Source organism: Antechinus flavipes, chromosome 1 (genome assembly GCF_016432865.1).
Source record: "Antechinus flavipes isolate AdamAnt ecotype Samford, QLD, Australia chromosome 1, AdamAnt_v2, whole genome shotgun sequence".
NCBI classification, from domain to species: domain Eukaryota; kingdom Metazoa; phylum Chordata; class Mammalia; order Dasyuromorphia; family Dasyuridae; genus Antechinus; species Antechinus flavipes.
Genome location: NC_067398.1, coordinates 725,773,794 through 725,801,721, shown reverse-complemented (window position 1 = coordinate 725,801,721; position 27,928 = coordinate 725,773,794). Strand labels below are relative to the sequence as shown.

Here is a 27,928-nt window from a genome sequence, read left to right as displayed (position 1 = left end):
TGGCTTTTCAGGCTGAAGGCCTTCCCACAGTCTTTACAGTGGGAATATTTTCAAAATTGTCTAATCTGCAAGAAAAAACCTACTGAAGCAGAACTCTGAATCAATGGCACTTTGTTAAAGGGACCATGCCCCCCCCTCCCCCCAATGAAGTGGACTTCGGATCTATATACAAAATGTACAATGAACAAGATCATAATCAAAATATTTTAAAGTCTGTGTTCTGTTCTGGGACTTAGGTTATCTGAGCATTTTTCTAGATTTTTATTGCCAACTTTTGTTATTTTATTTTAGGTTTTTATTTTTTACAAAGCTCTAATTTTTTCTCTTGAAAATTGTTTTCATCACCTATCATGGATTTAATTCTCATCTCCATCAAAAGCACCCTATTCTTTCCTTAGAACTCTAATTCCACATCACTTATTGCCAATTGGAAAGCCAGTAGACATCTCAAATTCAACATATTTGATGATTGTCTCTCCCTTTCCCTATTACAATAATCCTTTCCACATCACGGGGATTGGGGTGCTATGCCCTGATGATCCAGAAAATCCCCATAAAATTTTTTGGCCCTCCCTTCAGAAAAATCTGAATAATAGTATTAAAATATATCAATGCTACACAATACTATACATCTATTTTATGCCTTTCTGATTTTCTAAACACATTCTGTGTTGTCTGCCAGCCTTTGTGTGCACTTCTGTAGCTTCTGCAAAACTCCACTTTAGTTTCTTATTTAATTTCTTATGCTGACCCATGAGCTATCAAAGCTCAGTGGACAAAGTCAAGATGGCAGGGATAACTGGACTATCAAGGATCCTTCTGGTCACCCAGCTCTGCAGCCTTGGAGCCCTCCCTAACTCGACTCTTCCATCTCACAAACCTATTTGGATACCCCCTTTTCTCTATTTACACCTCTCCTGTCCACCTGCTTCCTTCTACTCCCTGGCCACCCACAGCCCTGTCTAATGGTTCCCTCTGCCTCGAGCATCCCCGTAATCCTCTCTTGGAAGGGACGCCCATGGGTGTTCTGAGAAGAGGTTCTGGACGCCATGTGCACACTCCTGCTTCTCTTGGGCACCTGGAATGCAGAACTTCACATGTGCCCTCTCCCAGTTTCATAATGCTTCCTATCCTTAACGGACCTTGGAGCCAAATTGGTCTCTGGTCTCCCCAGCAGCATTTCTTCTATCTCTATGCCCATGGCCGGCGTACCCCCACACCCCCAGCGTCTTAGAAGCCCTGGCTTCTTCCAAGCTCCAATTTCTCCCATGCTCCCAGCCCATAATTGCCTTATTTTGTATATATCTCGGACACACATGTATGTGCTTACACCCACACATTTCCTCTCACAGATGCTTGTCTCTTCAGGGCACCTTTCCCACGGTTCCCAGCTCCAGATTCTTTCCCTGGCTGTCCTCCCTCACAAGAAAGGAAGGTTCTTTCATGCAGAGAGCCTTGGGCACTTCCCTCGGCTGCTTTCTTTGGGCATGGGAGCCCTTAGCCCGAGTTTCCTCCTGGAGAACTGGGACTTTTGTCTTTCTCTTTCTGCCCAGTGGGTATCACATAGCAGGTGGTAATAAATGCTCACGACTCTGAATTGTTAGGCACGTGGTAATTAGGAAGCAAAGGCTTAGAAAGGGTGGACCTCTCCATCAGGCAAGTGTCCCATGAAGGTTACCTTGGCAGCAGAGGAAGGAAACCGGGGTTCATGGCTTCTGGTTTCCCTTCAGACAGAGTGGAAGGATGGTTGGTACTGCCTGAAAGAGAAAGGATACAGAGTTTTCTGGATCAAGGGTGGACCCAGTGTGAAAAGTCTGCGCTAGACAGAAGATGACGATCATTATGAGACAGTATCTCCCAAGACTCTTTCTCTGGAGGGATGTAGCCCTTTTTCACATTCTGCTTTTCCTCTCTTGCACCCCTGAAGGACTCCAGTATTTACAGCGTCTATTGCCCAAAGATGGCTTATTATCGGGCTGGAGGACCACAGAAAACCTCAATCACTTTTACCTTTGTCACAAACAGGAGCCAAAGCCCTGCCTGACTATAGATTCAAAGGGTCTTTCAGAAATGCTGGGGGCAGCTGCTTCCTCTCTCTAGGTCTCATAAAAAGTAAATTATGTAAGGAAATTATATGAAAATTCTAGAAGCAAGACCCGCTTCTTCAGAGTACAAATGGGCATTTGTATGCTGCCCAAGTTAGCAACAAGCACCTGAAAAAAATGTCAAATTATCCAGTAATCAAAGAAATGCAAATTGAATTTCAGAAATAAAACTTTACTTCTATTAAACTGGTATGTAGCAAGTGTGCTGAGACTTACAAAACACTTTAAAAGATTTGGTATGGAAAGGAAACTCAAACCATGTATTCTAACCCACATCTGAATAAAAATACTCCCTACAACATATCTGACAAGTGATGATCCAGCTTTTGCTGGGAACTCTTGTGAATTCTAAAATTTCAGCTCACACACATCAGATTTGAAAAAAATGCCAAAAGACAAAAATCGCAAATGTTAAAAACAGTCTCTATAAAAATCTGTTCATGGAGCTGTGAAGTGTTTCAACTATTCTCAAAAACAATTTGGAAGTATACTAAAAAAATCACTGAACTCTACATAACCTTTTACACCAAAGAGGTCATGGGTAGAGGAAAAGGTATCATGTATACAAGAAATTCACGATGCTTTTGTAGTATCTAAGAACTAGAAACATATTCGTTAATTAGGAAATACAGCTATTTAAATTATGGTATATAAGTGTAATGGAATATTACATTATAAGTAATACTAAATGTGAAAAAATTCAGAGAAAAATGGACTAGGAAAAACTATGAGGCAGCATCATGTCAGTCCCAATGAAGACATCTCCTAAGGAGGCAGCAGTGGAAACAACAAAGATATGAAAAGTCATATGAGATAAAATTGACAAGTCAGAGAAACTGTGTGAGAGTGTGTGTGAATGATTGTGTGCAAAGAAAAAAAAAGGGAAGAGAGTGAAAAGGACCTTAGAGATTGGAGAGCATGGGAGATTGGAAGAATAGCCCTGGAGGCAGTAGACAGAACAAAGTGGGGGCAGTATTGGATTTAAAAGATCACCTGAGTTAATTCAAGCCTTGCCATTCCCTCCATCCTGACTATTGAGATCACAGAGGGGTACACCCAACAGCTCCAGCTGCCACCGCTAGGGAGTAAGCTCACGCCACCAAAGATAGCCCAGATCACCCTTCACCCTTCTCCCAGAATTAGAGGTGCCATTTCCCTCCCTTCTTTCATTAGCATGAAGAATACACATTTCCTCCCCACAAAGTGACTCCACAGCCAAGCCTTGCCTATGGCCAGTCCCGACTTCAAGGGATCAGACCCTCACTCCCTCTTCCAGGTCACTACATTGGCTTTTTAGAACCTTGGTTCGCCTCTTGTTTAACCCAAACATGTTTCTCCCTGCTAAGGAGGCTCCAGGGAGTGGGCTTCTCTGTGCTGGTCTACTGAATCTAAGGTTCCAATATTTTCTATATTCCTTTAGATAAATGCTGCTGAGCCAGAAAACAAGAGAAAATAAGCAGGTATCCTCCCATTGGGAAACACGATATTGAATGTGGTGCCAGTGACAGATGGGAACAGTTTCCAGACATCAGCCCAGCCTGCTACCTTCCCTTGCTTCAGTTCTACAGCCATCCCCTGGTTAGGGGCATCCCCAGTGCATCATTTCCAAAAATGAACTGTTGTTCCTTCTGCCAAACCCCAGCCTCTTCCAAAATCTCATCGTGTCAAGAGCATTGTTCCAATCTCCTAGGCCGGTCTTGTTCAAAGCATCAGGATTTTCCTTAGTCTCTGGCTATCCCCCAAGTAATGAGTTGCCAAATAAGGTTAATTCTTCCTTTGTTTCAGATGGTGTCTTTCCTTGCACTCAAATGGCCACCTTCTTAGCTGGGTCATTCATCAGACCACTGCCATCACACCACTTTCCTGCTGAACAAGCTTCAAAGGATCCCTATTGCCTCTAGAACCAAACACAGGCTCCACACTTCACAACTTGCCCTCCTCTGCCTTTCCTGTCATGTTATACAGTATCCCACTGCACCCATTTTGTCCAGCCCATCTGGCCTTGCTGTTCCTCCCACAAGACACTCCATCCTGCCCCTCTGCCTTTGCAACGGCTGAACCCTAAAACCTAAAATGTGATCTTTCCTCTGCTCAGCCTCTCAAAATCCTTGCTGAAAGTCAAAGTTCCTAGTACCACCTTATCCATGAACAACTCCTCATATCCACCCCCCGCAAAGGGGCTGCCAATCCCTGGACACTGTTCTGTATTTACATTGTACAGATTTTCTATAGTGTTTCCCCCAGTAGACTGTAAGTTCCTAGAGGCTAGGGATTTATCAATTTAATCTTTGTGTCCCTGAGTCTAGCACAGTGCCTGGCATACAGTAAGGGCTTAATAGATACCTGTTACAAAGTAAATGCATTTACCATAAAAGGAATGTGGGTACCAAGTAACTGAAAAACTGGTAAACAAATGAAAAGCATTCTAGGGATCTTTCCTGGCCAATTTGTCTTTTATTTTTTAGTCAACCTAGCACAGCTGAATGAGACTGTTAACAGGAGGAGTACAGGGGAAAGAAAAGGTGGGCCAAAGGCAGAACCCCGGGGATTGTTCAATTTAAGGAATCGAGAAAAGAACAAAATCAGAGAAAAGACAGAAAAGACCCAGCAGAATGTTTTTAAAGTTGAAGTAGAGAGTTGAAAAGTACAAGGCAGTGAAAACAGATGAATAATTCAGAGGGAAAAGAGGGAATAAGAATTGATCAAAGGCCATTATGTTGGGCAGGGGGTTACTGATGACTACCTTAGGGGCTTAGAAACAAGAGGGAAGTGGGTCAAATAAGCACTGATGATATCTGACCGTGTGTAAGCAGCTTGGAAGGAACCACTGGAAGACAGATCGAAGGAGTATAAGAGATAACTCTAGAATGTGGTCCAGGGTGTTGTGTGGAGGCAGGGAATTTTTTATTTGTAAGGAATCCTCTATGACCAGGAGAAAATAGAGAATGATTCTGAGGATATTTGAAGAGTAAAGTGAAAAAGCCCAATTGGGATTGGCCCAATTTACCATGGTTAATGTAATTATAATGGAATATTATTGTGTAGTATAGATTAATTATGAGGCAGTCAGGGAAATATTGGAAGATTGGTATGAATTTATGCAGAGCAAAAGAAGCAAGATGAAAATAATTCTGTAACACAAGGATGAAAACAATAGAAATGAAAAGATCCTGAAAAGGAAGGTGTGCTTTGAGAAATGAAAAAGCCAATGAAGATCCAGAAGAGATCACAAAACAGAACTTCTCTCCTGCAGCTCAAAGCTCATGAACTATCTCAAAATAGCTTGTGCGCTGTTGTATATGGTCCCTATTTGCATAATTGTTTTTCTTTTGTTCACAAAGACAGGTTTGATCCAGAAAGAAAGAGGAGGAAATTACAATGATGTAAAAATAAAAACCATCCAAAAATATATTTAAAAAATGAGAATGGGGGGAAAATACTAATCAAAGGACTGGACTAAAAAAAAAAATGATAACTATAACTTTCTCAGTGAAATTAGTATGGGAACAGAGAAAAAGAGGTAGTTGGGAACTTGAGAGAGAAAAAATTTTATAACAGCTACTAAAAAATTAGGAATTTATAATTTTTCCTACTAGACTGAATTTTGTAAATATCAAGGTATAGTCTAGATAAAACCTTTCTCACATTATCTTTAAAAGGCTTTACCCATCAAAGGCTATACTCTAGTATGAATTACCTGAAAGCAAATAAGTTCTATTTTCTGGCCTTTTCACTTTTTTTTTTTTTTTTTAACAGATCTAAGATTTCTCTCTAATGTGAACTGTCTGGTGCATGTTAAGTTCTATTCTCTGGCAGAAGGCCTTCCCACACTGTTTACATTCATAGGATTTCCTTCCATCATGAATTCTCTGATGTCGAGAAAGTTGTGAACTATCACGGAAGGCCTTCCCACAGTCATTACATTCATAAGGTTTCTCCCCAGTATGAATTCTCTGATGTAGAGTCAGTTGTGAACTCTGGCTGAAAGCTTTGCCACATTCAAAACATTCATAAGGTTTCTCTCCAGTGTGAGTCCTCTGGTGCAGAGTAAGCTGGGAGCTTCTGCTAAAAGATTTTCCACATTCAAAACATTCATAAGGTTTCTCTCCAGTATGAATTCTCTGGTGTTGAGTAAGTATTGTGAACCGACTAAAGGCCTTGCCACATTCAAAACATTCATATGGTTTCTCTCCAGTATGAATTCTCTGATGTCGAATAAGTTGTGAGCTCTCATGGAAGGCTTTCCCACACTCTTTACATTCGTACGGTTTGTCTCCATTATGAATTGCCTTATGCCGACTAAGTCCTGTACTCCAGCTGAAGGACTTACCACATTCGTTACATTCATAGGGCTTTTCTCCTGTGTGAATTCTCTGGTGTTGAGTAAGAATTGTGAAGCGACTAAAGGCCTTTCCACATTCATTACATTCATAAGGCTTCTCTCCGGTATGGATTCTGTGATGCAAAGTAAGTTGTGAGCTCTGGCTGAAAGCTTTCCCACAATCATTACATTTATAAGGCCTCTCTCCAGTATGGATTCTCTGGTGTTCAGTAAGTATTGTGAAACAACTGAAGGCCTTCCCACATTCATTACATTCATAAGGTTTCACTCCAGTGTGAACACTCTGATGCAGAGTGAGCTGTGAGCTCTGACTGAAGGCTTTCCCACACTCTTTGCATTCATAAGGCTTCTCCCCAGTGTGAATTCTCTGGTGTAGAGTGAGCTGTGAGCTCTGGCTGAAGGCTTTCCCACACTCTTTGCATTCATAAGGCTTCTCTCCAGTATGAATTCTCTGATGTACTGTAAGTTGTGATTTCTGGCTAAAAGCTTTTCCACATTCATTGCATTCATAAGGTTTTTCTCCAGTGTGAATCCTCTGATGTCGAGTAAGTTGTGAGCTCCCATGGTAGGCCTTCCCACACTCAAAACATTCATAAGGTTTTTCTCCAGTGTGAATTCTCTGATGTCGAGTAAGGTCTATGATCTGGGTGAAGGCCTTCCCACATTCCTTGCACTCATAAGGTTTTTCTCCAGTATGGATCCTTTGATGTCGAGTAAGATCTGTGACTCGGGTAAAAGCCTTCCCACATTCATTACATTCATAAGGTCTCTCTCCAGTATGAGTTGTCTGATGTTGAATAAGTCCTGTGGTCCGTCTGAAGGCCTTCCCACATATCTTACATTCATAAGGTTTTTCTCCAGTATGAATTCGCATATGTTCGATAAGTTGTGAGCGTTGACGAAAGGGCTTCCCACATTCGTTACATTTACGGGGCTTCTCTCCAGTGTGAATTCTGTGATGGGAAGTAATAAATGAACTGTGGTTAAAAAGCTTTCCTGTTAATGACATTGGTAAGATTTCTCTCAAATATGTATCTTTTGATAACCAACAGGACCTAAATTACTGCTGAAGCACTTCACATTTATTCTAACTTAGACAATAACTTCAATGAGTATTTTAATTTTAGACTCTTTTATCTAGGTATCACACAGGTCTTTCCTATAGAGATTCTCCCTTGTGGAAAAAGGACTGATGGAAGCTTCTATCACATCTATTACTTTCATGGCCTCTTACTTTAACAGTACTTTTCTATAAGATGGTTTTACTTACCTCGAATGTTTTTCCATATTTCTTTGATTTCTCTTTAACTGGGCATCACATTCTGTGGTGTCTCCCAACTTGAAGACACAGTGAAGGTCCTTTGTGAGGGTTTCCCAGGATGATCCCTCCACAAAAAGGGCAATCTTTGGAGCTGGCTCCTTGATTTTGGATACCACCTCCAGGTCTGAAAGAATAAAATGCGTCAATTATATCAGAGACATAACATATTTGCCCAGTCCTTTGGAATTCCTCCGAAGCTTTCAAACTCGTAGTCCTTTGCCAAATGGTGAAATTTAGAAAGATCTGTTGACTTGCCAAAGATCACAATGGCAATGCCAATGTCAAGGCTGAGCAAGGGAACTGTAATTTGGACTATAAGCTCCATGCATTTCTCACTAGAGTTCATGCCTCTTTCCACAAAGCAGTGTTTTCTTTGCTCCTATGAAATGCAGAGCTGGGATCAAAGAATGGAAACTACAGAGGAGCCCCTTGCGACTTGGTCCAAGAATTTGAATTCCAACAATAAGTCCTGTTCAATCTTAGGGCTAGAAGGAGAGAAGGAGAAAAGGATAGAGGGAAGGAGAAAAAAGAGGGAAGAAGGGAGAGAGAGGAAGGAAGGACAGGAGGAAAGAAGGAAGGAAAGGAGGAAAGAAAAGGGAATTGGGTAGCTCAGTTATTCAGCTGAGTCCCCAGTGGGGTAGATCTACTTACAAAGGTGGCTATTTATCCTTCACTCCCCAAGAGGATCATCTGGGAGGAGATGCTCTTTACCAATTAGGGCCCAACCATGACCAAGTAGAGCTTGTCAATTCAGGACAGATGAAGGATGCTCAAATAGGAAATTCTGGAGAAAGTTCAATTCCAATAAGGAGGAAAAAATGCTGAGCCTTCTCTCAGGTAGAAGGAGACGAGTACCCAGACAATGCCTTCCTTAAGAGCAGGCCCTGCAACCAAAGGCTTTTGCCCAACACAATTACATCCTTCCCTGGCCTATTCCCAATCAGGAGGAGACAAGGTGGAAGAATCAGCTGGCCCTAGCCCATTGCCCTTGTCAATGGCTCCCACAGGGACATGTGCAATTCCTGACATTTCTCCCTTTCTCTTAACCGTCAAAATGGTCTCTGGTCTTCAAGCTGTTCTCCAACAGGTCTGCAGTCTCTCCCAGATGGATCATCAAATCTCATCAAGCCCCTGCCCTGTGTCCAAGGCCTGGGCACAAATCACAGACAGCATCAGTACTGGGGGACAGTGATAGAAATCTCTTTCCAAGGTGACCCCCAAGCTTTAAGGACTACCCTGGGCTTCCACTAGCTTCAGAATATGTCCTACAGTCCTGTCTTCTGGCCCACAGCATGAGGATCACAAAGGAAATGTTTTGTGAATGCCCAGGTAATGGGTACTCTCCTGCCCAGCAGGGGCCAAGGGAGCAAGCTTTAGTCATTTCTACAAACTTGGCCCATCTGGAAGCCTCTGGCTCCTTCCTTAAACAAGACCACATCTCCCAATACTTTGGAAAAACATCTCCACTAGACTCCAGCATCCCTCACACTCCTCTCCCATCTCTCCTTCCCTTGAGGGGCAGGGTTTGACATTTGATCTTGGAGTTGATAAGGAATGGCAGATGGATGGAGCATGAATTGCAGCAGGGAGAGAGGAGGTAGGCAGAGCCCTCCAGCCCACCAGCAGCAACTACAGAAGTCGAGGTGTGAGGTGAACAGATGACAAATGCTGAAAAGGCAGAAGTGACAAGACGTGGTAACAAGATCAATCAGTGGAAGTGGTACCCAATATATAAAAGCAAATTATGTAGTATTCTGGATTAGATCAGCAGAATATCCCATCTTGTGAAGAAATGCTGGCTGCTGGGGAAACTGGACAGCAGGAGGAAGAAACCAGATCTGATCAACATTTCACCGAGTGAGGGCCAAAAGGAGCTGCCAAGATGCAGGTGAACAAAACACTGTCCCATCACAGACGCATTAGAAGAACTTGGAAAAAACCGTATATTTAGATCTAAAAAGTTCATGGCCCAACAAGGGACAGCAAGGATCACAGAACATAAAATCGATCATTGTGGTCCTGTAAAATTTAAAGGGGTCTGCAGACAAATAGATCCAATGAAGCTGAGGTGCAAAGGACAGCAGTCCAGAGGGGAGAACTCTGTTGCAAGTTTCCCTGATAAAGGTTAGTCTCCAAGATACATAATACACAGGCACAGGTAGCAGATATGGGCAATCGAGCACTAAGCTGGAATCAAGAGGAGCCGAGTTCAAATCTGACCTCAGACACTGCCTAGTTAGGTGACCCTGGCCTAGCCATTGACCAATTTGACTCAGTTTTCTCCTTTGTAAAGTAGGTAATAGAAGCACCTGCTTCCCAGACCAAATCAGATGATAATATAAGTGTTTGGCACACAACTAAATCAATATTAGTTATTGTTAGAATCTTTACAAACATCAACTCTAATGAGTATTCAAATTTATAAGAATAAGAGCTATTCTCCTATTGATGAACAGCATAAGGAAACAAATGGGTAGCTCTGGGTCAAGAGACCCAGGCTATCCACAATCATGTGAAAAGGAAATGTTCGAAATTAGGACTGGAAAGATGCAGCTACTCTGCAGAACAACTTGGAGTGCCCGCCAGGAGGGCCCAATTATCCCCCTGCAAGGCCTCTGCCGAGGGATGAAGGAAAAAAGAAAAGGTCTGAGGCTGGATTTTAACCCTCTAGTTCCATGGGAAGGAGATGCTCCTCGGGGACCCCAAGCCCCACCTCCCAGTGCTGCCCAGACTGCCTCACTAATGACTCTTCTCCTGGGGGCTTAGCACCCCCACAGTGAGCCAGCCTTCTGCTCCCTCCTCCACTGACAGAGCTTCTCCTCAGGCTCACAAGACACTTCTGCCCCAGTTAGGGTGGGTGAGGAATCCTCTGAAGCGGCTGAATACATTCAAGTTTGTTCTCTTCCACCTTTATGTGAAAGTAAAAATCACCTAAAATAGTCCCGGCTCTGGCCCTGCGGGCCCAGGGGAGTCTGAGAGACCGGCCCACGTCCACGCCTGTCCCTCTCCTTTTCCAGCCTCTTCTCACCCACAACTCTCTGGCCACAAGCAGAACCCACGGTGACCAGAGCCGCCGAGCTGAGAGTCTGTCCTTGCCTTGGGACTCCATAAGCCCGTAACCAGGAGAGGTTATAAAATCCCTCTAAAAACATTAAGCACTTGCCAAAAGATGGCAAAGTGCTGCACGTGGGTACCTGAGGATGGAGCCAGGGCTGCCCGAGTCCTGGCACTGCCCGGTGGGCACACTCACTCTCATGGGTGCCCGAGTCCTGGCACCTGCCCGGTGGGCACACTCATACACGTGCCTGAGTCCTGGCACCTGCCCAATAGGCACACTCACTCACATGGGTGCCCAAGCCCTGGCACCTGCCCTGTGGGCACACTCGCTCACACGGGTGCCCGAGCCCTGGCACTGCCCGGTGGGCACACTCACACAGGTGCCCAGGTCCTGGCACTGCCCGGTGGGCACACTCGCTCACACGGGTGCCCGGGTCCTGGCACCTGCCCAGTGGGCACACTCGCTCACACGGGTGCCCGGGTCCTGGCACCTGCCTGGTGGGCACACTCACACACGTACCTGAGTTCTGGCACCTGCCTGGTGGGCACACTTGCTCACACAGGTGCCCGGGTCCTGGCACTGCCTGGTGGGCACACCCACACCAGTGGCTGCACCTTCATGGGGCTTGACTGTTGCAGCACAGGGAGGGGGGAGCACAGCTTTCTCTGAGAAAGAGGGGAGCACAGCTGTCCCTGAGGAAGAGGGGAGCACAGCTGTCCCTGAGGAAGAGGGGAGCACAGCTGTCCCTGAGGAAGAGGGGAGCACAGCCGTCCCTGAGGAAGAGGGGAGCACAGCCGTCCCTGAGACCAGAGGGAGGAGGAGGAGGTTCCGGGGTCCCTGGCGGCCTCCAGGAGAGCATTTCCCCCTGACAAAGGCTCACCTGCGCACGGTCTCCAGGGGACATCCTGTCCTGACTTCCAAGGAGCTTCTCCTCTCTCCAACAGGCAGATAACGGCGGGCTTGGAAACGGCCAGGCCTGTGCATTGGAAGGATCTGGGGTTGATTTTTAACCTCCCTCCCGAGCCCCTCCACCCTAGGAAATGCCCGGGGGCGGGAGGAGGGTCCCCTGGCGCACTGGGGCCAGACAGGGTCAGCTACCTGGAGGGGGAGGGGCAGCCTCGGGGAAACCCCACCCAGGGGCAGGTGGGTAGGGAAGGGAGGAGGGAGGATCCTGACTCTCACCGGCGGGAACTTCACTTAGAAGCCTGTGAGGTGTGGGAAAGGGGAGCAGGAGGATGAAGCCCCGCCCCCACCCGCCCGCAGACCTCTAGGGCGCCGCCCCCCTCACCCAGACTGGCCAGGTGCCCGAAGTTCTCCAGCATCACCTCCCGGTACAGCTCCCTCTGGGGGGCGGCCAGGCGCCCCCACTCCTCCGCTGTGAAGGTCACGGCCACATCCTGGAAGGTCACGGAGCCCTGCAAGCCCAAGCACAGGCGCGCTGACAGGGGCCGTGGGCTCGGGCTACCATGAGAGCACGTGGTGCCCGAGGGGAGGGGAAGGGAGGAGGAGGAATGCCCCCCCACGCCACGGCGCCCCCTGCAGGCAGGCTCGCTCACCTCAGGGCCGGGGGCCATTCCTCGCTCCTCTAGGGACAGGGAGGACTGAGTCTCAGGGGGCGGAGCTGAAGAGGAAAGAAAAACGTGAGCACGTGTATATAGGGGTGGGCCTCTAGGAAGCCACGCCCCCAAGCTAGACCTTAGGGACTGCTCCCCAGGAGGCGAGAGGGGAAAAATTTGCGCACGCATACCCGGAACTCCGGACCCCCACCCTGAGAAAGTCATAAGAGCGGCTGCATCGCTGATTGGTTTACTAGCTTCACACCCCTTCCTAGTTAACCAATCAGCGCGTTCGCTTCCCCTCCCCCCCCCACTCCCGGGAGGATCTCGGCCTCCGGCTGCTCAGGCCTCGCGGCCCCGAGCACTCGCTCACCCGGCCCCAGACGTGACCCTCAGACGCCGAGCACGGTGGAGGCTGAAGGAACGGAGCTGAGGCGGCCACGAGCCTGCGCCTAGGACAGAGGAGCGGAAGTTACGTTAGTGGGGGGGGACGGAGGTTTTGTAGTCCCGGAACCGCACCGGGAGGTTGGCAGCCGCGCTCGTAAAGCTTTCTGGGAAATGTAGTCAGGAGGTTCAGCGGTTCAGAAGAGCCCGAACTGCTGAGCTCTGGACCTGAGCTTATCCCGGACCCCTTCGCACCCCCAGCCAAGGGAGAGGACTGAGCACAAGCTCCATCCGTGTCCCCTGGACCCTCCCTGCTGCCCAGCAAGCCTACGCCAGTCCCCATCATACAGAGCCGTGACCTGCAGATTCTAAGTTCCCTTGCTTCCTCAGAAGAAGCTACAAAGAAGCCCTGCATCCCTGGTGTGGTGACCAAGCCCCGCCCCGCACGGGCGACTCCATTACAGGAAAAGCTGGATCATTTTTTCTTGTCCCACATGAGCAGATGACCGTCTCCTGGCCACGTGGCCCAGCCCCTCCCCCACTGATAAACCTTTCTTTGACCCATACATCATCCCCGGCCCTCGGTTCCTGTGTTGGGGCGGCCCCTTCTTGAGCGTCCAGTCTGGTATTAAGCCTGATAAAAAGAAGGCCCTGGAGGAAGAGGCTGCTCCGATCATGAGAAAGATCTGGAGACCAAGGGCCCTTCCCTAAAGCCTCTGTCTCCGGGCTCTCCTGGGAGCGTTTTCTGGCAGATTGGGCAGAATCTGCTTGCAGCCCATTGGCGGGGAATGTTCCAGGAGCAGGAGGGGAGCTTGTCCAGGAAGGCCTTCTTTGCGGGGAGCCGTGGGTTAAGCGCTCTCCGAGGTGCTGCTTGTAGGACTGGAGAGCAGTTTCCTAAGGATGCCCAAGAGGGGGAGCTTGTCGTCTGACTCAGCGACGCCATTGGGGCATTCTTGGTGGAGACACTGGCGGGGTTGGCCATTCCCTTCTCCGGACTCTGTCTTACGGATGCGGAAACTGGGGCTCACACGGTGGGGAAGCGTCTGAGCCCCGGAGACCAGCCTTCCTGACTCCTGGCACTATGGGGCCCCCGCGGTCCCCAATGTTGCGCATGTCCCCAAACTTCCATCCTAATCGTGCTCCCCTGCTGAAGGAAATGGCTGAAGTTCCTCCGCACACTAGGGGGCTTAAGGCATGGAGCCTCCTAGCTCAGCCCCACCTGAGCACGTATCCCCCCCTCCTTCTCCCATCCCCCCCCTCCGCCCAGCTTTGCTCCTTATTCATCTCCCTCCCCAGCGGGGGTCGGGGCCAAGCTTGTCTATAGCGTGTGCGTGCTTTGGGGGGGGGTGTCACTGCTTAGGATCCCTACACCGGGACCACCCCTCTTTTTTCCAGAGCTCAGCATAATAACCCTCTGGATGAACCTGGCTGCAGCAAAATCCCAGAACTGCTTCTACCAGCCCCAGGGGGTCCCTGAGCTCAGGTCAGTACCTGTGGTACCCCGTACCAGCCATGAAACCCTGCAGTGAGTCAGGGGCTTCAGCCACACTGAGGTCTCCTTAGTATCAGAGGAGGAGCGGCATGGAATCATAAAATAATAACACTAATAAAGAAGGCTTCCTGCTTATAACCACCATTGGCCGTATTTTTCCGTTTGTATTTCTTAGGATTCACTGCGGTTGTGGTAACCTCTGTGACTTGGTCATTGGTTTCAGACTTGACAGCAATAAGGCTCGTGCTTATTCCAGATTCTCAGGCACCAACTTCATATAGATCCTTGAACCCGGATCTTTGCACTATCTTGAGTCAGAAGGCCAGTATGGTAGAGAAATTCTATTTCTTTTCATCAGGAAACTAAAATGTCATGTATGTACGTGTATATACATATATTGCACTCCCATGCATTTGGTTATATAGCTATATTGCACTCCCATGCATTTGGTTTTTACATTTTCACATACAACCCTTCGCAGATGGCTCCAAAGACTTTGCCAAGCTGCCAGAGGTTCAGGAACCAAAAGGAGTCCTGCGCACTCAGGGTCGGGGGGGAAGATAATAAGGCTTTCCAATCTGGCTGTTTGGGGATCTTGGGGCTAAACAGAGACACCTACTCTCTCACAGCTTAGCAGACCTGAGCAGACTAGAGTTTCACTGGAAACAGGGACAGCAATGAGGAGTTTGGGGGATTAGGATGGGGGAGAGTGCTGGAGTGCAATCAGAGCGGTAGAGGGAAAAGTGCATGGGTGCAAGAGAGGTAAGCAGGGAGGGCCATAGAGTTTGGTAACCAACTAGACTTGGGAGTTCCAGGGAGGGAGGGAGAGCTGTGGGTTTGGGAACTTGGGAGCCTGGACCTTTGACAGAAACAGCAAAGTTCAGAAAAGGAGAGAATTAGGAGCAAGTTAACTTCTAGAAATGACTGCAGTGACCAAAGGCATGAGTAAAACGTTTGTAAAGGCGTTTCCTTTTAATAGGTTCAGAGTTGTGCAATATTTGTGCCAGATGGCAAAATTTGATACAGAAAAGACATGCATGATTGAGGGGACAGGGTGAGGGACATTAGCCTTAGATGTGGAAAAATTCTACTGAATCTCTGATATTTGATTCATTACAATACTAAGAAGCATTTTTAGAAATGCTCACTGTGCCACCCCCCCAAAACAGTCTCTACCCTGAAGAAACTCAAATTAAAGGGAGGCATGGATAAATCAGTAGGAATGATATCAATATCAAACTGATGGGGGACAATTTTAGAGGGGAAGGCCTTTTAGTGACTCCTTAATGGAACCCAGGGTTAGGGGCTCAGCATGACAGGGAGAACCTTCCCAGCCTGAGAAAAAGGCAGTATGGGGACAAAAGGTACTGGGTTTAAGGAAAGGCAAGTTGTGCTTTAAGGGGACTCAAATAGAAAAAGATTAGAAAAGTAGGAAGGAATCAGGTTGCAGTGAATTGTAAAGGTCAAACAGGGAATTGCTAGGAAGAAGACATATGGTGTCCTCGGACTGTGCTTTGGCAATTTTGTGTGGGGGGTGGAACAGTACAGACTTGGGCCGGTGACACAAAACATAAGACTGCTACAGTAATCCAGGAGGAAGGGGACAAGGGCTGGACGAGGGCAGTGGCTGTGGGAGGAAGGGCAGGGGACAAAGGGCAGAGCTGTCAAGAAAGAAACAAGTTTGGCAAGTGGGGAGATGGTACAATGACGTCAAGAGTGCAAGCCTAGGAAACTGGACAGATGGTGATGTCCTCAAGGGTCATGGCGATAGTGGGAAGCGGGCCAGCCCCCCAGGCCAGGAGAATGAGTTCTGCAGGACACTCAGAAGGACAGTGGGCGCATTCAGATGAAAGGAACGGCAAATCCTCACTGCTGCCACAACAGTCAACCCCCCATTTCAACACCAGTAAAATGGAAATAATGGGAAATCCTTAGACATTCTGAACCTAAAGGCCATTTCAAAAAGGGAAAATGCCCAGCATAACCCTGCTCAAGGTCACCCTGTGCCTTCATTGTCATGGCTTTTACTTATTTCCCAACAAGATCTTTTTGTTTTTAACATGCTAATTACCCAAAAAGGGCTGGGGGACATTCCCGACAGAGCAAGTATAAGGAAAAGAGAGGGAGTCCAGGACAGAATCTTGGAGAATAATCAACTTAATGAGTATGGGGAAAATGCCAAGACACAACAAAAACAGAAAATGTACAGTAAAGATGCAGGAAGAAAGCTTTTAACTGTGATGATCTAAAGGCAAAGAAGGAGAGAACTCTAAGTACTTAATTGTTGAAAGAAGATAAAGGAGGATAAGATTTCTTTCTTGAATGAATTCTCTGATGTACAAGAAGCTGGGATCTCTGACTGAAGGCCTTCCCACACTCATCACATTCATACGGTTTCTCTCCAGAATGAATTCTTTGATGAACAGTGAGTTGGGACCTTTGGCTAAAGGCCTTCCCACACTCATTGCATTCATAAGGTTTCTCTCCAGTGTGAATCCTCTGATGCCGAGTGAGATCTGTTGTGCGGATGAAGGCCTTCCCACATTCACTGCACTCATAAGGTTTCTCTCCAGTGTGAATTTTCTGATGTACAGTAAGCTGTGATCTCTGCCTGAAGGCCTTGCCACAGTCAATGCAGTCAAAAGGTTTCTCCCCAGTGTGAATTCTCCAATGTAGGATGAGCTGTGAGCTTCCATGGAAGGCTTTCCCACATTCAAAACACTCAAAACGTTTCTCTCCAGGATGAATCCTCTCCTGTAGAGTAAGCTGTGATGTCCCATGGAAGGTCTTCTCACATTCTAAATATTCTAAAGTTTTCTCTCGGCTATGAATTCTCTTATGTAGAGTGAGACGTTTTCTCACACTAAAGGTCTTTCCACATTCGTTACATTCAAAAGGCTTCTCTCCAGTGTGAATTCTCTGATGTTGAGTAAGACTTGTCTTCAAACGGAAGGTCTTCCCACATTCGTTACATTCATAAGGTTTCTCTCCTGTATGAATTCTTTGATGTACAATAAGATGTGAGCTATGGCTGAAGGGCTTCCCACATTCATTACATTCATAAGGTTTCTCTCCAGTATGAGTGGTTTGATGTTGAATAAGTCCTGAGCTACTTCTGAAAGCCTTTGCACATTCATTACACTCATAAGGCTTCTCTCCAGTATGGATTCTTTTATGTACAATAAGTTGTGAACTCTTGCTAAAGGCTTTCCCGCATTCACTACATTCATAGGGTTTCTCTCCAGTGTGGATTCTCTGATGGACAGTAAGTCGTGAGCTCCTACTGAAGGCCTTTCCACATTCATTACATTCATAAGGTTTCTCTCCTGTGTGAATTCTCTGATGTTCATTAAGGCTTGACCTCTGGTGAAAAGCCTTCCCACACTCACTGCATCCATAAGGTTTCTCTCCAGTGTGAATTCTCTGATGCTGAGTAAGGTGGGAGCTCCAGTGGAAAGCCTTTCCACATTCAAAACACTCATAAGGTTTCTCTCTGGTGTGAAGTTTCTGATGTCGAGTGAGATCTGTCCTCAAACTGAAGCCTTTTCCGCACTCGTTACACTCGTAAGGTCTCTCCCCAGTATGAGTTGTCTGATGCTGAATAAGCCCGGTTTTCACAATAAAGGCTTTCCCACACTCATTACATTCATAAGGTCTTTCTCCTGTGTGAAGTCTCTGGTGCTGAGTAAGGTGTGATCGCTGACTGAAGGCCTTCAGACAGTCACTGCACTCATAAGGCTTCTCTCTGGTATGAATTCTCTGATGTCGAGTAAGACCTGTTCTCACACTGAAGGTCTTCCCACATTCTTCACATTCATGAAGTTTCTTGCTAGGGTGGATTTTGGGGTATATGGTAAGTTGTGAGCTCTTGTGGAAAGCTTTCTCATATTTATTACATTTATAAGATTTTTCAGGAGTATGAATTCTGTGAAGGGAAAGGATGAACTATGGTTAAAAATTTTCATACATTTATTACATTTAAAAGTAATAAAAGTCAGATGCAGCATTCCACACTCATGATCCCACACCTCTGGAAAGAAGCTAGGAGAAATTAGACTCTATAAATTTTTGGGGGGGTTGTTTGTTTTTGCAAGGTAATTGGGGTAGTGAATAGCCCAGACCAATAGTTATTATGATTATGATTTTTTTTTTGGCTGAGGCAATTGGGTCCAAGTGACTTGCCCAAGGTCAAACAGTCAGGAAGTGTTAAGTATCTGAGACCAGATTTTAACTCAGGTCCTCCTGACTTCAAGGGTACACCCAATAATGATTTCTTTAGGAACCAAATTGCTTTCCTACAGAGACTCTTCACTGATGGAAGAAAATTGATCACAGACTATAGCTTTTGACATATTTTTGCAGTTCTTACTTTATTTAGATTTTTCCTTTGGATAAAGGAATATTAGAATGTCTACTTTTCCCCCCATCATTGTTATATTTATTATGGTGATATGTGATCCGCATTTTCTTTTTTTTAAATGAAAGCTTTTTATTTTTCAAAAAATATTCATGGACAATTTTTTAACATTAGTCCTTGTAAAACCTGATGTTCCAATTTTCCCTCTTTTCCTCCACGTCTTCCCCTAGATAGCAAGTAGTCCAATATATGTTAAACATGATAGAAATATATGTTAAATCCAATATATGCATACATTTTATACTATTATTGTGCTACACAAGAAAAATCACATCAAACCAGTAAAAAAAGAAGTAAAATAAAATGCAAACAAGCAACAATGAAAAGAGTGAAAATGCTATGTTGTGAACCACATAGAATATCTAATTTCTTAGAACACATTTAACCTTAGTGGAAACATATTCCGAAATTCTTCTCTAACATCTTTTCTAAAGTCCTAACCAGTCTTTAAAGCAGAGATTCATAACTTGTTTTGGTATTGCCACGGAGTTGTGGCAATCTAGGGAAGCCCAAGAACTCCTCAGAATCAGTTTTTTAAATGTACAAAATAAAATACTTAGGATTGCAAAGGAAATCCATTATTATAATAAAGTTATCAAAATATCTTTAAAAATAAATTCACAAAAACAGCTAGACGCTTCAGTGGAGAGCAATGGAGAAAGGAGGATCTGAGTTCAAATCTTCCCTCAGACACTTAATACTATCTAGCTTGTGACCCTGGGCAAGTCACTTAACCCCAGTTACCTCTCCCACAAAAAAATATATATTCACAGATATGAGGTTAGAAACTTCTGTTCAAAAAGAGAAATCATTAGAACAAGTTCAGAGAGCAATCTGATCCCTTTGTGACTGGATAAGGGCAGAAGCTCTTTGGCTGAGCTGTCAAGAGAATGACTGTCCAGATTCCCAGACCATTTTAAGTTAGCACTTTACTGTCTGATGAATTAAAGACTGTTCCCAATATTCTCTTTCTTTATTTATAAACTGGACTGTGAAATTGTTTTTGTTTCTAAATACTTTAAATGTATAAATTGGAGATGGAGAATTTCCACTAAAACTGCAGCATTTGCATCCCCATCCAGAGAGAGAACTTTGGAGATTGAATGAGGCTCAAAGCATCGTATTTTCTTTTTTTGTTGTTCTTGTTTACTTCTTTTTTTTTTCTTTCTCATATTTTTTCCCCTTTTGATCTGATTTTTCTGGCAGAACAGGATGAATATAGAAATACATTTAGAAGAATTGCATGTGTTTAACCTATATTGGATTGCTTGCTGTCTGGGAAGGGGAGAGGGAGAAAAATTTGGAACAGGAGGTTTTGCACAGGTGAATACTGAAAACTATCTTTGTATATTTGGAAAAATAAAATACCATTTTACAAAAGTAATGGAAAAATGTAATGATGTAAATTAACCCTAAGAAAAAATAAAATAAAATTGAGGTAATTCATAAAAATAAATAAATTTGAAATTAAAAAAAAAAAACACATTACATACCATACTTAAAAAAACACAACAACTCTAAAAATCTCCCTTCAAACACCAGTGTCCATACATGTTGTTATGTATAAATGCACACAAAATCACAGACACACACACACACACACACACACACACACACACACACACATATACTCTGATAAACGTGACATTAAATAGTACAGAGGACCGTTTTCCTCCCTCCTACCTGACATCATGTTCTGAAGCTTCTTCCCACTGGGACACATACAAATGACCCCTTGTGAGTTGCTCCAAGGTTGATTTTTCCAGAAAAGTACCAAGCTTTGGAGCTGACTCTTCGACACCAGACTCTGTTCCCCAATCTGGGAAAAAAAAGTATAAAAGCTGCTGTTTTCTCAGTTGGAAGAAAGGTAACTCCTACTTTCTCAGACCTGTCTTCTGAGTCCTGAGCCAGAAAAAGGATGGCCAGAAGTTTCTCTAAAAGCACTTATTAAGCACCTACTACATGCCAGGCATTGTGTTAAGTGCTGAGGCAAATAAAGGCAAAAAAAAGGCAGCCCCTGTCCTCAGGAAGCACCGGACTAACTGCAGAGACAACGGCTACAAGCAAACAGGACTGCAAATACAGCTCCCTTCCACGGTCCCTGAGCTCGGGAGGACAGAGGCTGTGCCCGTGAGGGCCGGCAGCAGCCCAGGAGCCCATGTGGGCTCCACTTCTGTTTGATCCAAGTCCACAAGGGTGAAAGCTGCAGGGTACTGAGCCACAGCAGGGCTGCCCCTTAGATGGGGCAGGTAGGGCTGGGGGGTCCAGGGGAGGGGTGGACTCCTGGGGGTCCTCTCAGTTCTCCTCCTGAGCCGGTCCTGTCCCTCACCCTTATCTATCCACTCTGGGCACTGCGGACTTTGGTTTCAGCCACTTCCTGAGTCACCAGCTCCTGAAGGGGCCCAAGACTAGGCAAGGACCAAACAGCCCCATTTCCCCCAAATGCCTTTGAGACCTGGTGGAGGACGGCTTGAGGACCAGGCTGGTCTTGGTCCTCTTTCCCAGAGCTCCGGGACCTGCAGGCCAGGTTGCTTCTGCCTTGTGAACCTGGATTTCAGGTAACAATGCCTGGAAGGGGGCACTATGGGGAATCACTAGTACTGGGGGCAACTGCATAGCTGGCTCCAAACCCCAACTTTGGAAGGGAAGGATGAGGGAAATGGGGCTGAAGGATGTCCCTGAAAAGGATGTTGGGGCTTTAGGGAGCTGGACACGGGAGCACTGAACACTGCTGCGGGGGGACCCTGCCTCCAGGGGTTTCAGGGGGCAGAACAGGGAAGGGGACAGCCGCCACCATCTCCTTCCCTAACCAGGACCAATTCTGGGACCCCTAAACTGGGAAGAAAAAATGACAAGATGGAGCATCCAGAGGAGTACCACCAGGCTGTGGAAGGGTCTTGGGAGCACGTCACTTGGGATCCACTGAAGGAAGGATTCCTTCCTGAGAGCTGTTCCAACCTTTAACGAGCTGCTGTGAAAGGGGAGGGATCACGCCGCCTCTGCTGCAGCAATGGAGTCAGAGAGCAGGTGCAAGTGCAGGACGTGTCCAAAAACGAGGGGTCAGTGACGGGCTCCTGGCGTCTTCTCTCCATCGCGAGGGTCTAGTCACATGACAATTCTATGTGCCCTGAGACCTGACCCCGATGCGCTGACCTGCTAGGCTCCAGGAGCCAGACTGACTCCCAGCAAGTCAGCCATTCGCCCGAGCTCCGGACCACCTGAGCAGCTGGTGATCAATGGCTTCCTCCACGGCACCGATAACCATTACTTCAGGCCTGATTCCGAGAGACCTCCAGGGCAGCCCCGCTGGAGAGCTCCTGCACGCTGACCCTGTCTCCTGGACCGCTGGTCACTGACCCCACCGGACTGCGCTGGATCCATAACCCCGCACGTTCTTCGCAATCCAGACCGAGTCAAGAATCTAGGGATCCAGCGGGAACGCCATTCCGCACGGGCCCCCGAGAAACACACCCAGGGCTCTGGGGGCCACGACCCAGGGCCCAGTCTCACCTGCACTGCCGAGGTCTCCCCCTGGCGCCCCCGGGGCCTCCCCTCTCTCCAGCCGGGAGATCACGTCTGGCTTGGTCATGGCCAGGCCTGTCAAATGAAAACACAAAGATGGTGACTCGGGTGTAATCCCTTCCTCGCTCTGAGAGATCCAGCCGAGGCGGGGAAGGATGCTGGGGACAATGGCCCAAAAGTGGGGAGCAGGGATGGGACCCTGGACCCCGGGGAGGGTCTGGCTCTGAGAGATCCAGCCGAGGCGGGGAAGGATGCTGGGGACGATGGCCCCGAAAGCGGGGAGCAGGGATGGGACCCTGGACCCCGGGGAGGGGGGTCCGGCTCTGAGAGAGGCTGTCAACTCCTGCTATTCCTGGGAAGACCAAGGGGATCCTGGGCCTGAGGAGGAGGGGCGGCCTCAGGGACCACCCTGGCAGGCAAGCTTCGGCGGCCCGGGACCATTCCCTGGGAGAGGGAAGTCAGCCCTCCGGGGGCAGTCAGGGTCCTCACCCAGGCAGACCAGGTTCCTATAGTTCTCAAGCATGACCTCGCGGTACATCTCCTTCTGAGGGGGGCACAAGCACCCCCACTCCTCCAGGGTGAAGTCCACGGCCACGTCACTGAAGGTCACCGACTCCTAAAACACCAGAGACAAGTGAGCTCATTCAGGCCAACGTGGGAAGTTGGGGATTCGGGTCGCTCTGAGCCAGGTTCGGACCCGACCCAGAATCGGGCCACAAAAGGGTGGCCTTTGTGGGTGCTCGGCCAGCTTCCGAGGGCCGACCACTGCGGCATGGCCCCCACGGGGAGGACGGCTTCCCCCGCTCCTCCGCGGTGCCAGGGCCAGCTCTCCGGTCAGCACGAGGCCGTCTGAAGGCAGACAGGGCAGGGGCCGTGCTCCCCCGGCCTCCCCCGGCCTTCAGCAGAGGGTCCGCAGGCCCCTCCCTGTCCTGGCTGCCCTGCTCTGCTTGCTCCCATGCCTGAGGACTGGCAGACACCGGACTCTGCCGGCCCTGGCCCACAAACCGGTCAAGGAAGGAAGGCTTAAGGACAGCTGTCATCAAAGAAAGACCCACAAGGGGTCAAGGGCTGGGCCTGGAGTTCAAGTCCAGCCTCAACTATTTACCAGCTTTATGACCCAAGGCAGTCAGGCGGCAGCCTCAGTTTCCTCAGCAGCACCCCCTCCCAGAGTTATGAGGATGCTTTACCAATCTGTATTATTTCTCTCAAAATTACAGGATCCTGCCCGGACCCCTTAGAGCTAGAAGGTGACAGGTGCAAAAAGGAAAATCACCACCTGGAGGAAACCCCAAAAAGGGGGGGACATTCGGGTTACATAGTTCAGCTCTTCAGATGACCCAGAGAAGGGAGGGAGGAATAGGGAGGTAGGCAGCAGAGGGGGAAAGGCTCACAGAGGGAGGGCAATGGAGGGAGCAGCAAGGAAGCCCCCGCTGGTGGGGGCCATGGGGAAGGGGAATAGAAGGGGCAGCAGGGAAGCCCCCGGCTGGTGGGGGCCATGGGGAAGGGGAGCAGAAGGGGCAGCAGGGAAGCCCCCGGCTGGTGGGGGCCATGGGGAAGGGGAATAGAAGGGGCAGCAGGGAAGCCCCCGGCTGGTGGGGGCCATGGGGAAGGGGGGTGGAGGGGCAGCAGGGAAGCCCCCGGCTGGTGGGGGCCATGGGGAAGGGGAGCAGAAGGGGCAGCAGGGAAGCCCCTGGCTGGTGGGGGCCATGGGGAAGGGGAATAGAAGGGGCAGCAGGGAAGCCCCCGCTGGTGGGGGCCATGGGGAAGGGGAGCAGAAGGGGCAGCAGGGAAGCCCCCGGCTGGTGGGGGCCATGGGGAAGGGGAGCAGAAGGGGCAGCAGGAAGCCCCCGGCTGGTGGGGGCCATGGGGAAGGGGAGCAGAAGGGGCAGCAGGGAAGCCCCCGGCTGGTGGGGGCCATGGGGAGGGGAGCAGAAGGGGCAGCAGGGAAGCCCCCGGCTGGTGGGGGCCATGGGGAAGGGGAACAGAAGGGGCAGCAGGGAAGCCCCCGGCTGGTGGGGGCCATGGGGAAGGGGAGCAGAAGGGGCAGCAGGGAAGCCCCCGCTGGTGGGGGCCATGGGGAAGGGGAGCAGAAGGGGCAGCAGGGAAGCCCCTGGCTGGTGGGGGCCATGGGGAAGGGGAGCAGAAGGGGCAGCAGGGAAGCCCCCGGCTGGTGGGGGCCATGGGGAAGGGGAGCAGAAGGGGCAGCAGGGAAGCCCCCGGCTGGTGGGGGCCATGGGGAAGGGGAGCAGAAGGGGCAGCAGGGAAGCCCCCGGCTGGTGGGGGCCATGGGGAAGGGGGGGTAGAAGGGGCAGCAGGGAAGCCCCCGGCTGGTGGGGGCCATGGGGAAGGGGGGGTAGAAGGGGCAGCAGGGAAGCCCCTGGCTGGTGGGGGCCATGGGGAAGGGGAGCAGAAGGGGCAGCAGGGAAGCCCCCGGCTGGTGGGGGCCATGGGGAAGGGGAGCAGAAGGGGCAGCAGGGAAGCCCCCGGCTGGTGGGGGCCATGGGGAAGGGGAGCAGAAGGGGCAGCAGGGAAGCCCCCGGCTGGTGGGGGCCATGGGGAAGGGGAGCAGAAGGGGCAGCAGGGAAGCCCCCGGCTGGTGGGGGCCATGGGGAAGGGGGGGTAGAAGGGGCAGCAGGGAAGCCTCCGGCTGGTGGGGGCCATGGGGAAGGGGAACAGAAGGGGCAGCAGGGAAGCCCCCGGCTGGTGGGGGCCATAGGGAAGAGGGGGTAGAAGGGGGGGCAGGGAAGCCCCCGGCTGGTGGGGGCCATGGGGAAGGGGAGCAGAAGGGGCAGCAGGGAAGCCCCCGGCTGGTGGGGGCCATGGGGAAGGGGAGCAGAAGGGGCAGCAGGGAAGCCCCCGGCTGGTGGGGACCATGGGGAAGGGGAGCAGAAGGGGCAGCAGGGAAGCCCCCGGCTGGTGGGGGCCATGGGGAAGGGGAACAGAAGGGGCAGCAGGGAAGCCCCCGGCTGGTGGGGGCCATGGGGAAGGGGAGCAGAAGGGGCAGCAGGGAAGCCCCCGGCTGGTGGGGGCCATGGGGAAGGGGGGTGGAGGGGACAGCAGGAAAGTCCCTGGCTGGTGGGGGCCATGGGGAAGGGGAGCAGAAGGGGCAGCAGGGAAGCCCCCGGCTGGTGGGGGCCATGGGGAAGGGGGGGCAGAAGGGGCAGCAAGGAAGCCCCCGGCTGGTGGGGGCCATGGGGAAGGGGAGCAGAAGGGGCAGCAGGGAAGCCCCCGGCTGGTGGGGGCCATGGGGAAGGGGAACAGAAGGGGCAGCAGGGAAGCCCCCGGCTGGTGGGGGCCATGGGGAAGGGGAGCAGAAGGGGCAGCAGGGAAGCCCCCGGCTGGTGGGGGCCATGGGGAAGGGGAACAGAAGGGGCAGCAGGGAAGCCCCCGGCTGGTGGGGGCCATGGGGAAGGGGAGCAGAAGGGGCAGCAGGGAAGCCCCCGGCTGGTGGGGGCCATGGGGAAGGGGAGCAGAAGGGGCAGCAGGGAAGCCCCCGGCTGGTGGGGGCCATAGGGAAGGGGAGCAGAAGGGGCAGCAGGGAAGCCCCCGGCTGGTGGGGGCCATAGGGAAGGGGAACAGAAGGGGCAGCAGGGAAGTCCCCGGCTGGTGGGGGCCATGGGGAAGGGGGGGTAGAAGGGGCAGCAGGGAAGCCCCCGGCTGGTGGGGGCCATGGGGAAGGGGAATAGAAGGGGCAGCAGGGAAGCCCCCGGCTGGTGGGGGCCATGGGGAAGGGGGGGTAGAAGGGGCAACAGGGAAGCCCCCGGCTGGTGGGGGCCATGGGGAAGGGGAGCAGAAGGGGCAGCAGGGAAGCCCCCGGCTGGTGGGGGCCATGCAGGATAAAAGGCTCGTTAGGGGGCTGGGACCCCCCTCCTCGTGGCTGGAGGACACCGGGGGACGGGGCTGGGGTCCGGGCTCCAGGCTTTCCTTAGGGTGGGGGGCAGGCCCCTCCCCCAGTCCCTTTGCATCCTTGGCTCGCCCCGGCCTCAGTTTACCGAGCAGACTCACCTGGAGGGCGTCGGCGGGCGGGAACCCCGGGGCCATCCCTGCCGGGACTGAAGTGAAACGAGGGAGGGCAGAACAGCTGGAGGGAAAGACTGCCACGCCCCCGGAGGGCAGGTCTTCCAGGTGGCTCCTGATTGGAGCCGAGACTGACCCACCTCCTTCGTGCTGACCAATGGGCGCGCCCCTCGCGGGAGAGCGTGGCTGCAGAAGCACCTTGAAGAGGACTGACTGCGCAAGCGCGGCTCCCCTCCCCCGCCTCCCTTTCCAAAAGCTCCGGAAGCCTGTGCCGGGTGCTTTGGCTCTCCCGCTCTCTTCGCTCGGCCGGGCTGCGGGTGTAGCTCGGATTCACCCCAACCCTGGACTCGAGGCCTCGGGCTGCGGTTGCAGCCAAGGCCGTAGTGGAGTCCACCCAGCAGAGGATGGAAGTGACGTAAACCGCGGAAGCCGAGCAGCCCCCTCCACGCACTCCACCCGGAAGTCAGGGAGAGTTATCGGCCGAGTCTCTGGGAAATGTAGTCCCGAGGCTCATGTGCGCATGCCTGAAGTGCTGGCCTGCCCTGCTTAGCCCCGAATTCCTCCTCCAGACTAGGGAAAGGCGCCGCCTTCCCTGAACCCCACTTCGAGTCCCCGCCCCCAGTCTAGAAGCGGCTGTGGCGTGTTGGACAGACAATGTTGTGAGGCTCAAACAGAAAGGCCTAAAGCACGCCTGGCATGGAAGGCGCCTAATTAACGCCTGTCCCCTGCCCCCACCCCAGTGCTCCCACACTGGCTACCCTAACCCTGCAGCCCCCCCCGCATCCTGAACGGTCCCGTAGGCTCCCCCTTCCTGAGCGCCCCGCGCATTCAGGGGCTCGGCGCCTCCCCTCTCCTCCCAAAGGTTAGTTCATTGCCACCTTGTTTATTTCCACTGTTAGGGGCGGGGCCATCCCGGGTCCTGCCCCTGGACTTCCTTGTCCCTGGAGGAGAGAGCCAGGCCCAAGACCGCTACCCATGATGTCGCTGGTCCTCTCTGACAATGAAGGACCAACAGGCTCCTCTCCTCCCACCCCAGTCAAGTGGGCAGATCCTTGGGGGGGCTGATAAGGTGTTTTCCCTAGGGAGGGGGCTTTCCTGGAGTCTTGCAGCCCTGGGCTAAAGCAAGAACACAAGAGGGCTCTGGTTTTGTCCCCATGGGCCGTTACAGAGGCGGCTCGCAGCCCCTCTGCCCCTCTCTTCCCCTCGTCTCACTGGAATTGCCCCCAAGGAGGCTGATGCTCCCGGCCGTGGACGCCGTCCCCGGGGGGCAGTAGGCTCACATCGTGGGTGAATCTGAGATGGGACGGTCAGGCCACGGCTAAAGTTTAAGACTCTGCTAAAAAGTACTCCAAGGCGGGCTGGTCTCTGGAGGCAGGGGGCCAAACCCGGAACTGCCGACGCTCACGGGATTAGGCCGGAAGCGAGGGAATTCGGGGAAAAAGGCGCTGGCGCTTCATTAACCACAGCCTTTGATTGTGAGGCTCCAACAAAAGGTGGCGAGTTCCTCAAAGAGAGGGGAGTACGATCGGCATGAGGAGCAAGAGGCAACAGTTGGGACCCAACTGGAACAACCGGCTGGCTAAAGATTGCAAAAGGAGTCTCCTGACTCATTTCACTTAGCGTGTAGCCAGGGTGTTTTCTCTCGCCCTTCTCAGTACACAGGGGTCTGATGACGGGATTGTGTGGTTCAGATTCGCTCCTGCAATAAGTCACC

At 50.5% G+C, this 27,928-nt stretch overlaps 3 protein-coding genes across 5 annotated transcripts in view; 1 reads left to right on the top strand and 2 right to left on the bottom strand.

The window, feature by feature from the left end:
- Positions 1–27,928, top strand: part of LOC127545847 (zinc finger protein 420-like) — a 330,731-nt gene that overhangs the window by 189,560 nt on the left and 113,243 nt on the right. The gene's annotated exons all lie outside the window — the stretch shown is intronic.
- LOC127545857 (zinc finger protein 345-like) lies at positions 129–14,608 on the bottom strand. Of its 2 annotated transcripts, XR_007949844.1 has the most exons (6): positions 12,756–14,607; positions 12,115–12,447; positions 11,707–11,802; positions 7,718–7,892; positions 5,803–7,400; positions 129–1,757 (listed from the first exon to the last, which is right to left on the bottom strand). XR_007949844.1 is itself a non-coding variant. In XM_051973353.1 (5 exons), exons 2-5 carry the CDS (start codon positions 12,398–12,400, stop codon positions 5,864–5,866), a joined length of 2,094 nt encoding a protein of 697 aa, XP_051829313.1. In that variant the 5' UTR covers positions 12,401–12,447; positions 12,756–14,608; the 3' UTR covers positions 2,257–5,863. The 2 variants fall into 2 exon arrangements, 1 of the variants encoding a protein (XP_051829313.1); XM_051973353.1 differs by lacking the exon at positions 129–1,757 and having other exon boundaries at positions 2,257–7,400; positions 12,756–14,608.
- Positions 15,201–27,209, bottom strand: LOC127545860 (zinc finger protein 420-like). Its single transcript, XM_051973356.1, has 5 exons — positions 26,203–27,209; positions 22,687–22,813; positions 22,186–22,272; positions 20,359–20,494; positions 15,201–18,183 (listed from the first exon to the last, which is right to left on the bottom strand). Exons 1-5 carry the CDS (start codon positions 26,236–26,238, stop codon positions 16,536–16,538), a joined length of 2,034 nt encoding a protein of 677 aa, XP_051829316.1. The 5' UTR covers positions 26,239–27,209; the 3' UTR covers positions 15,201–16,535.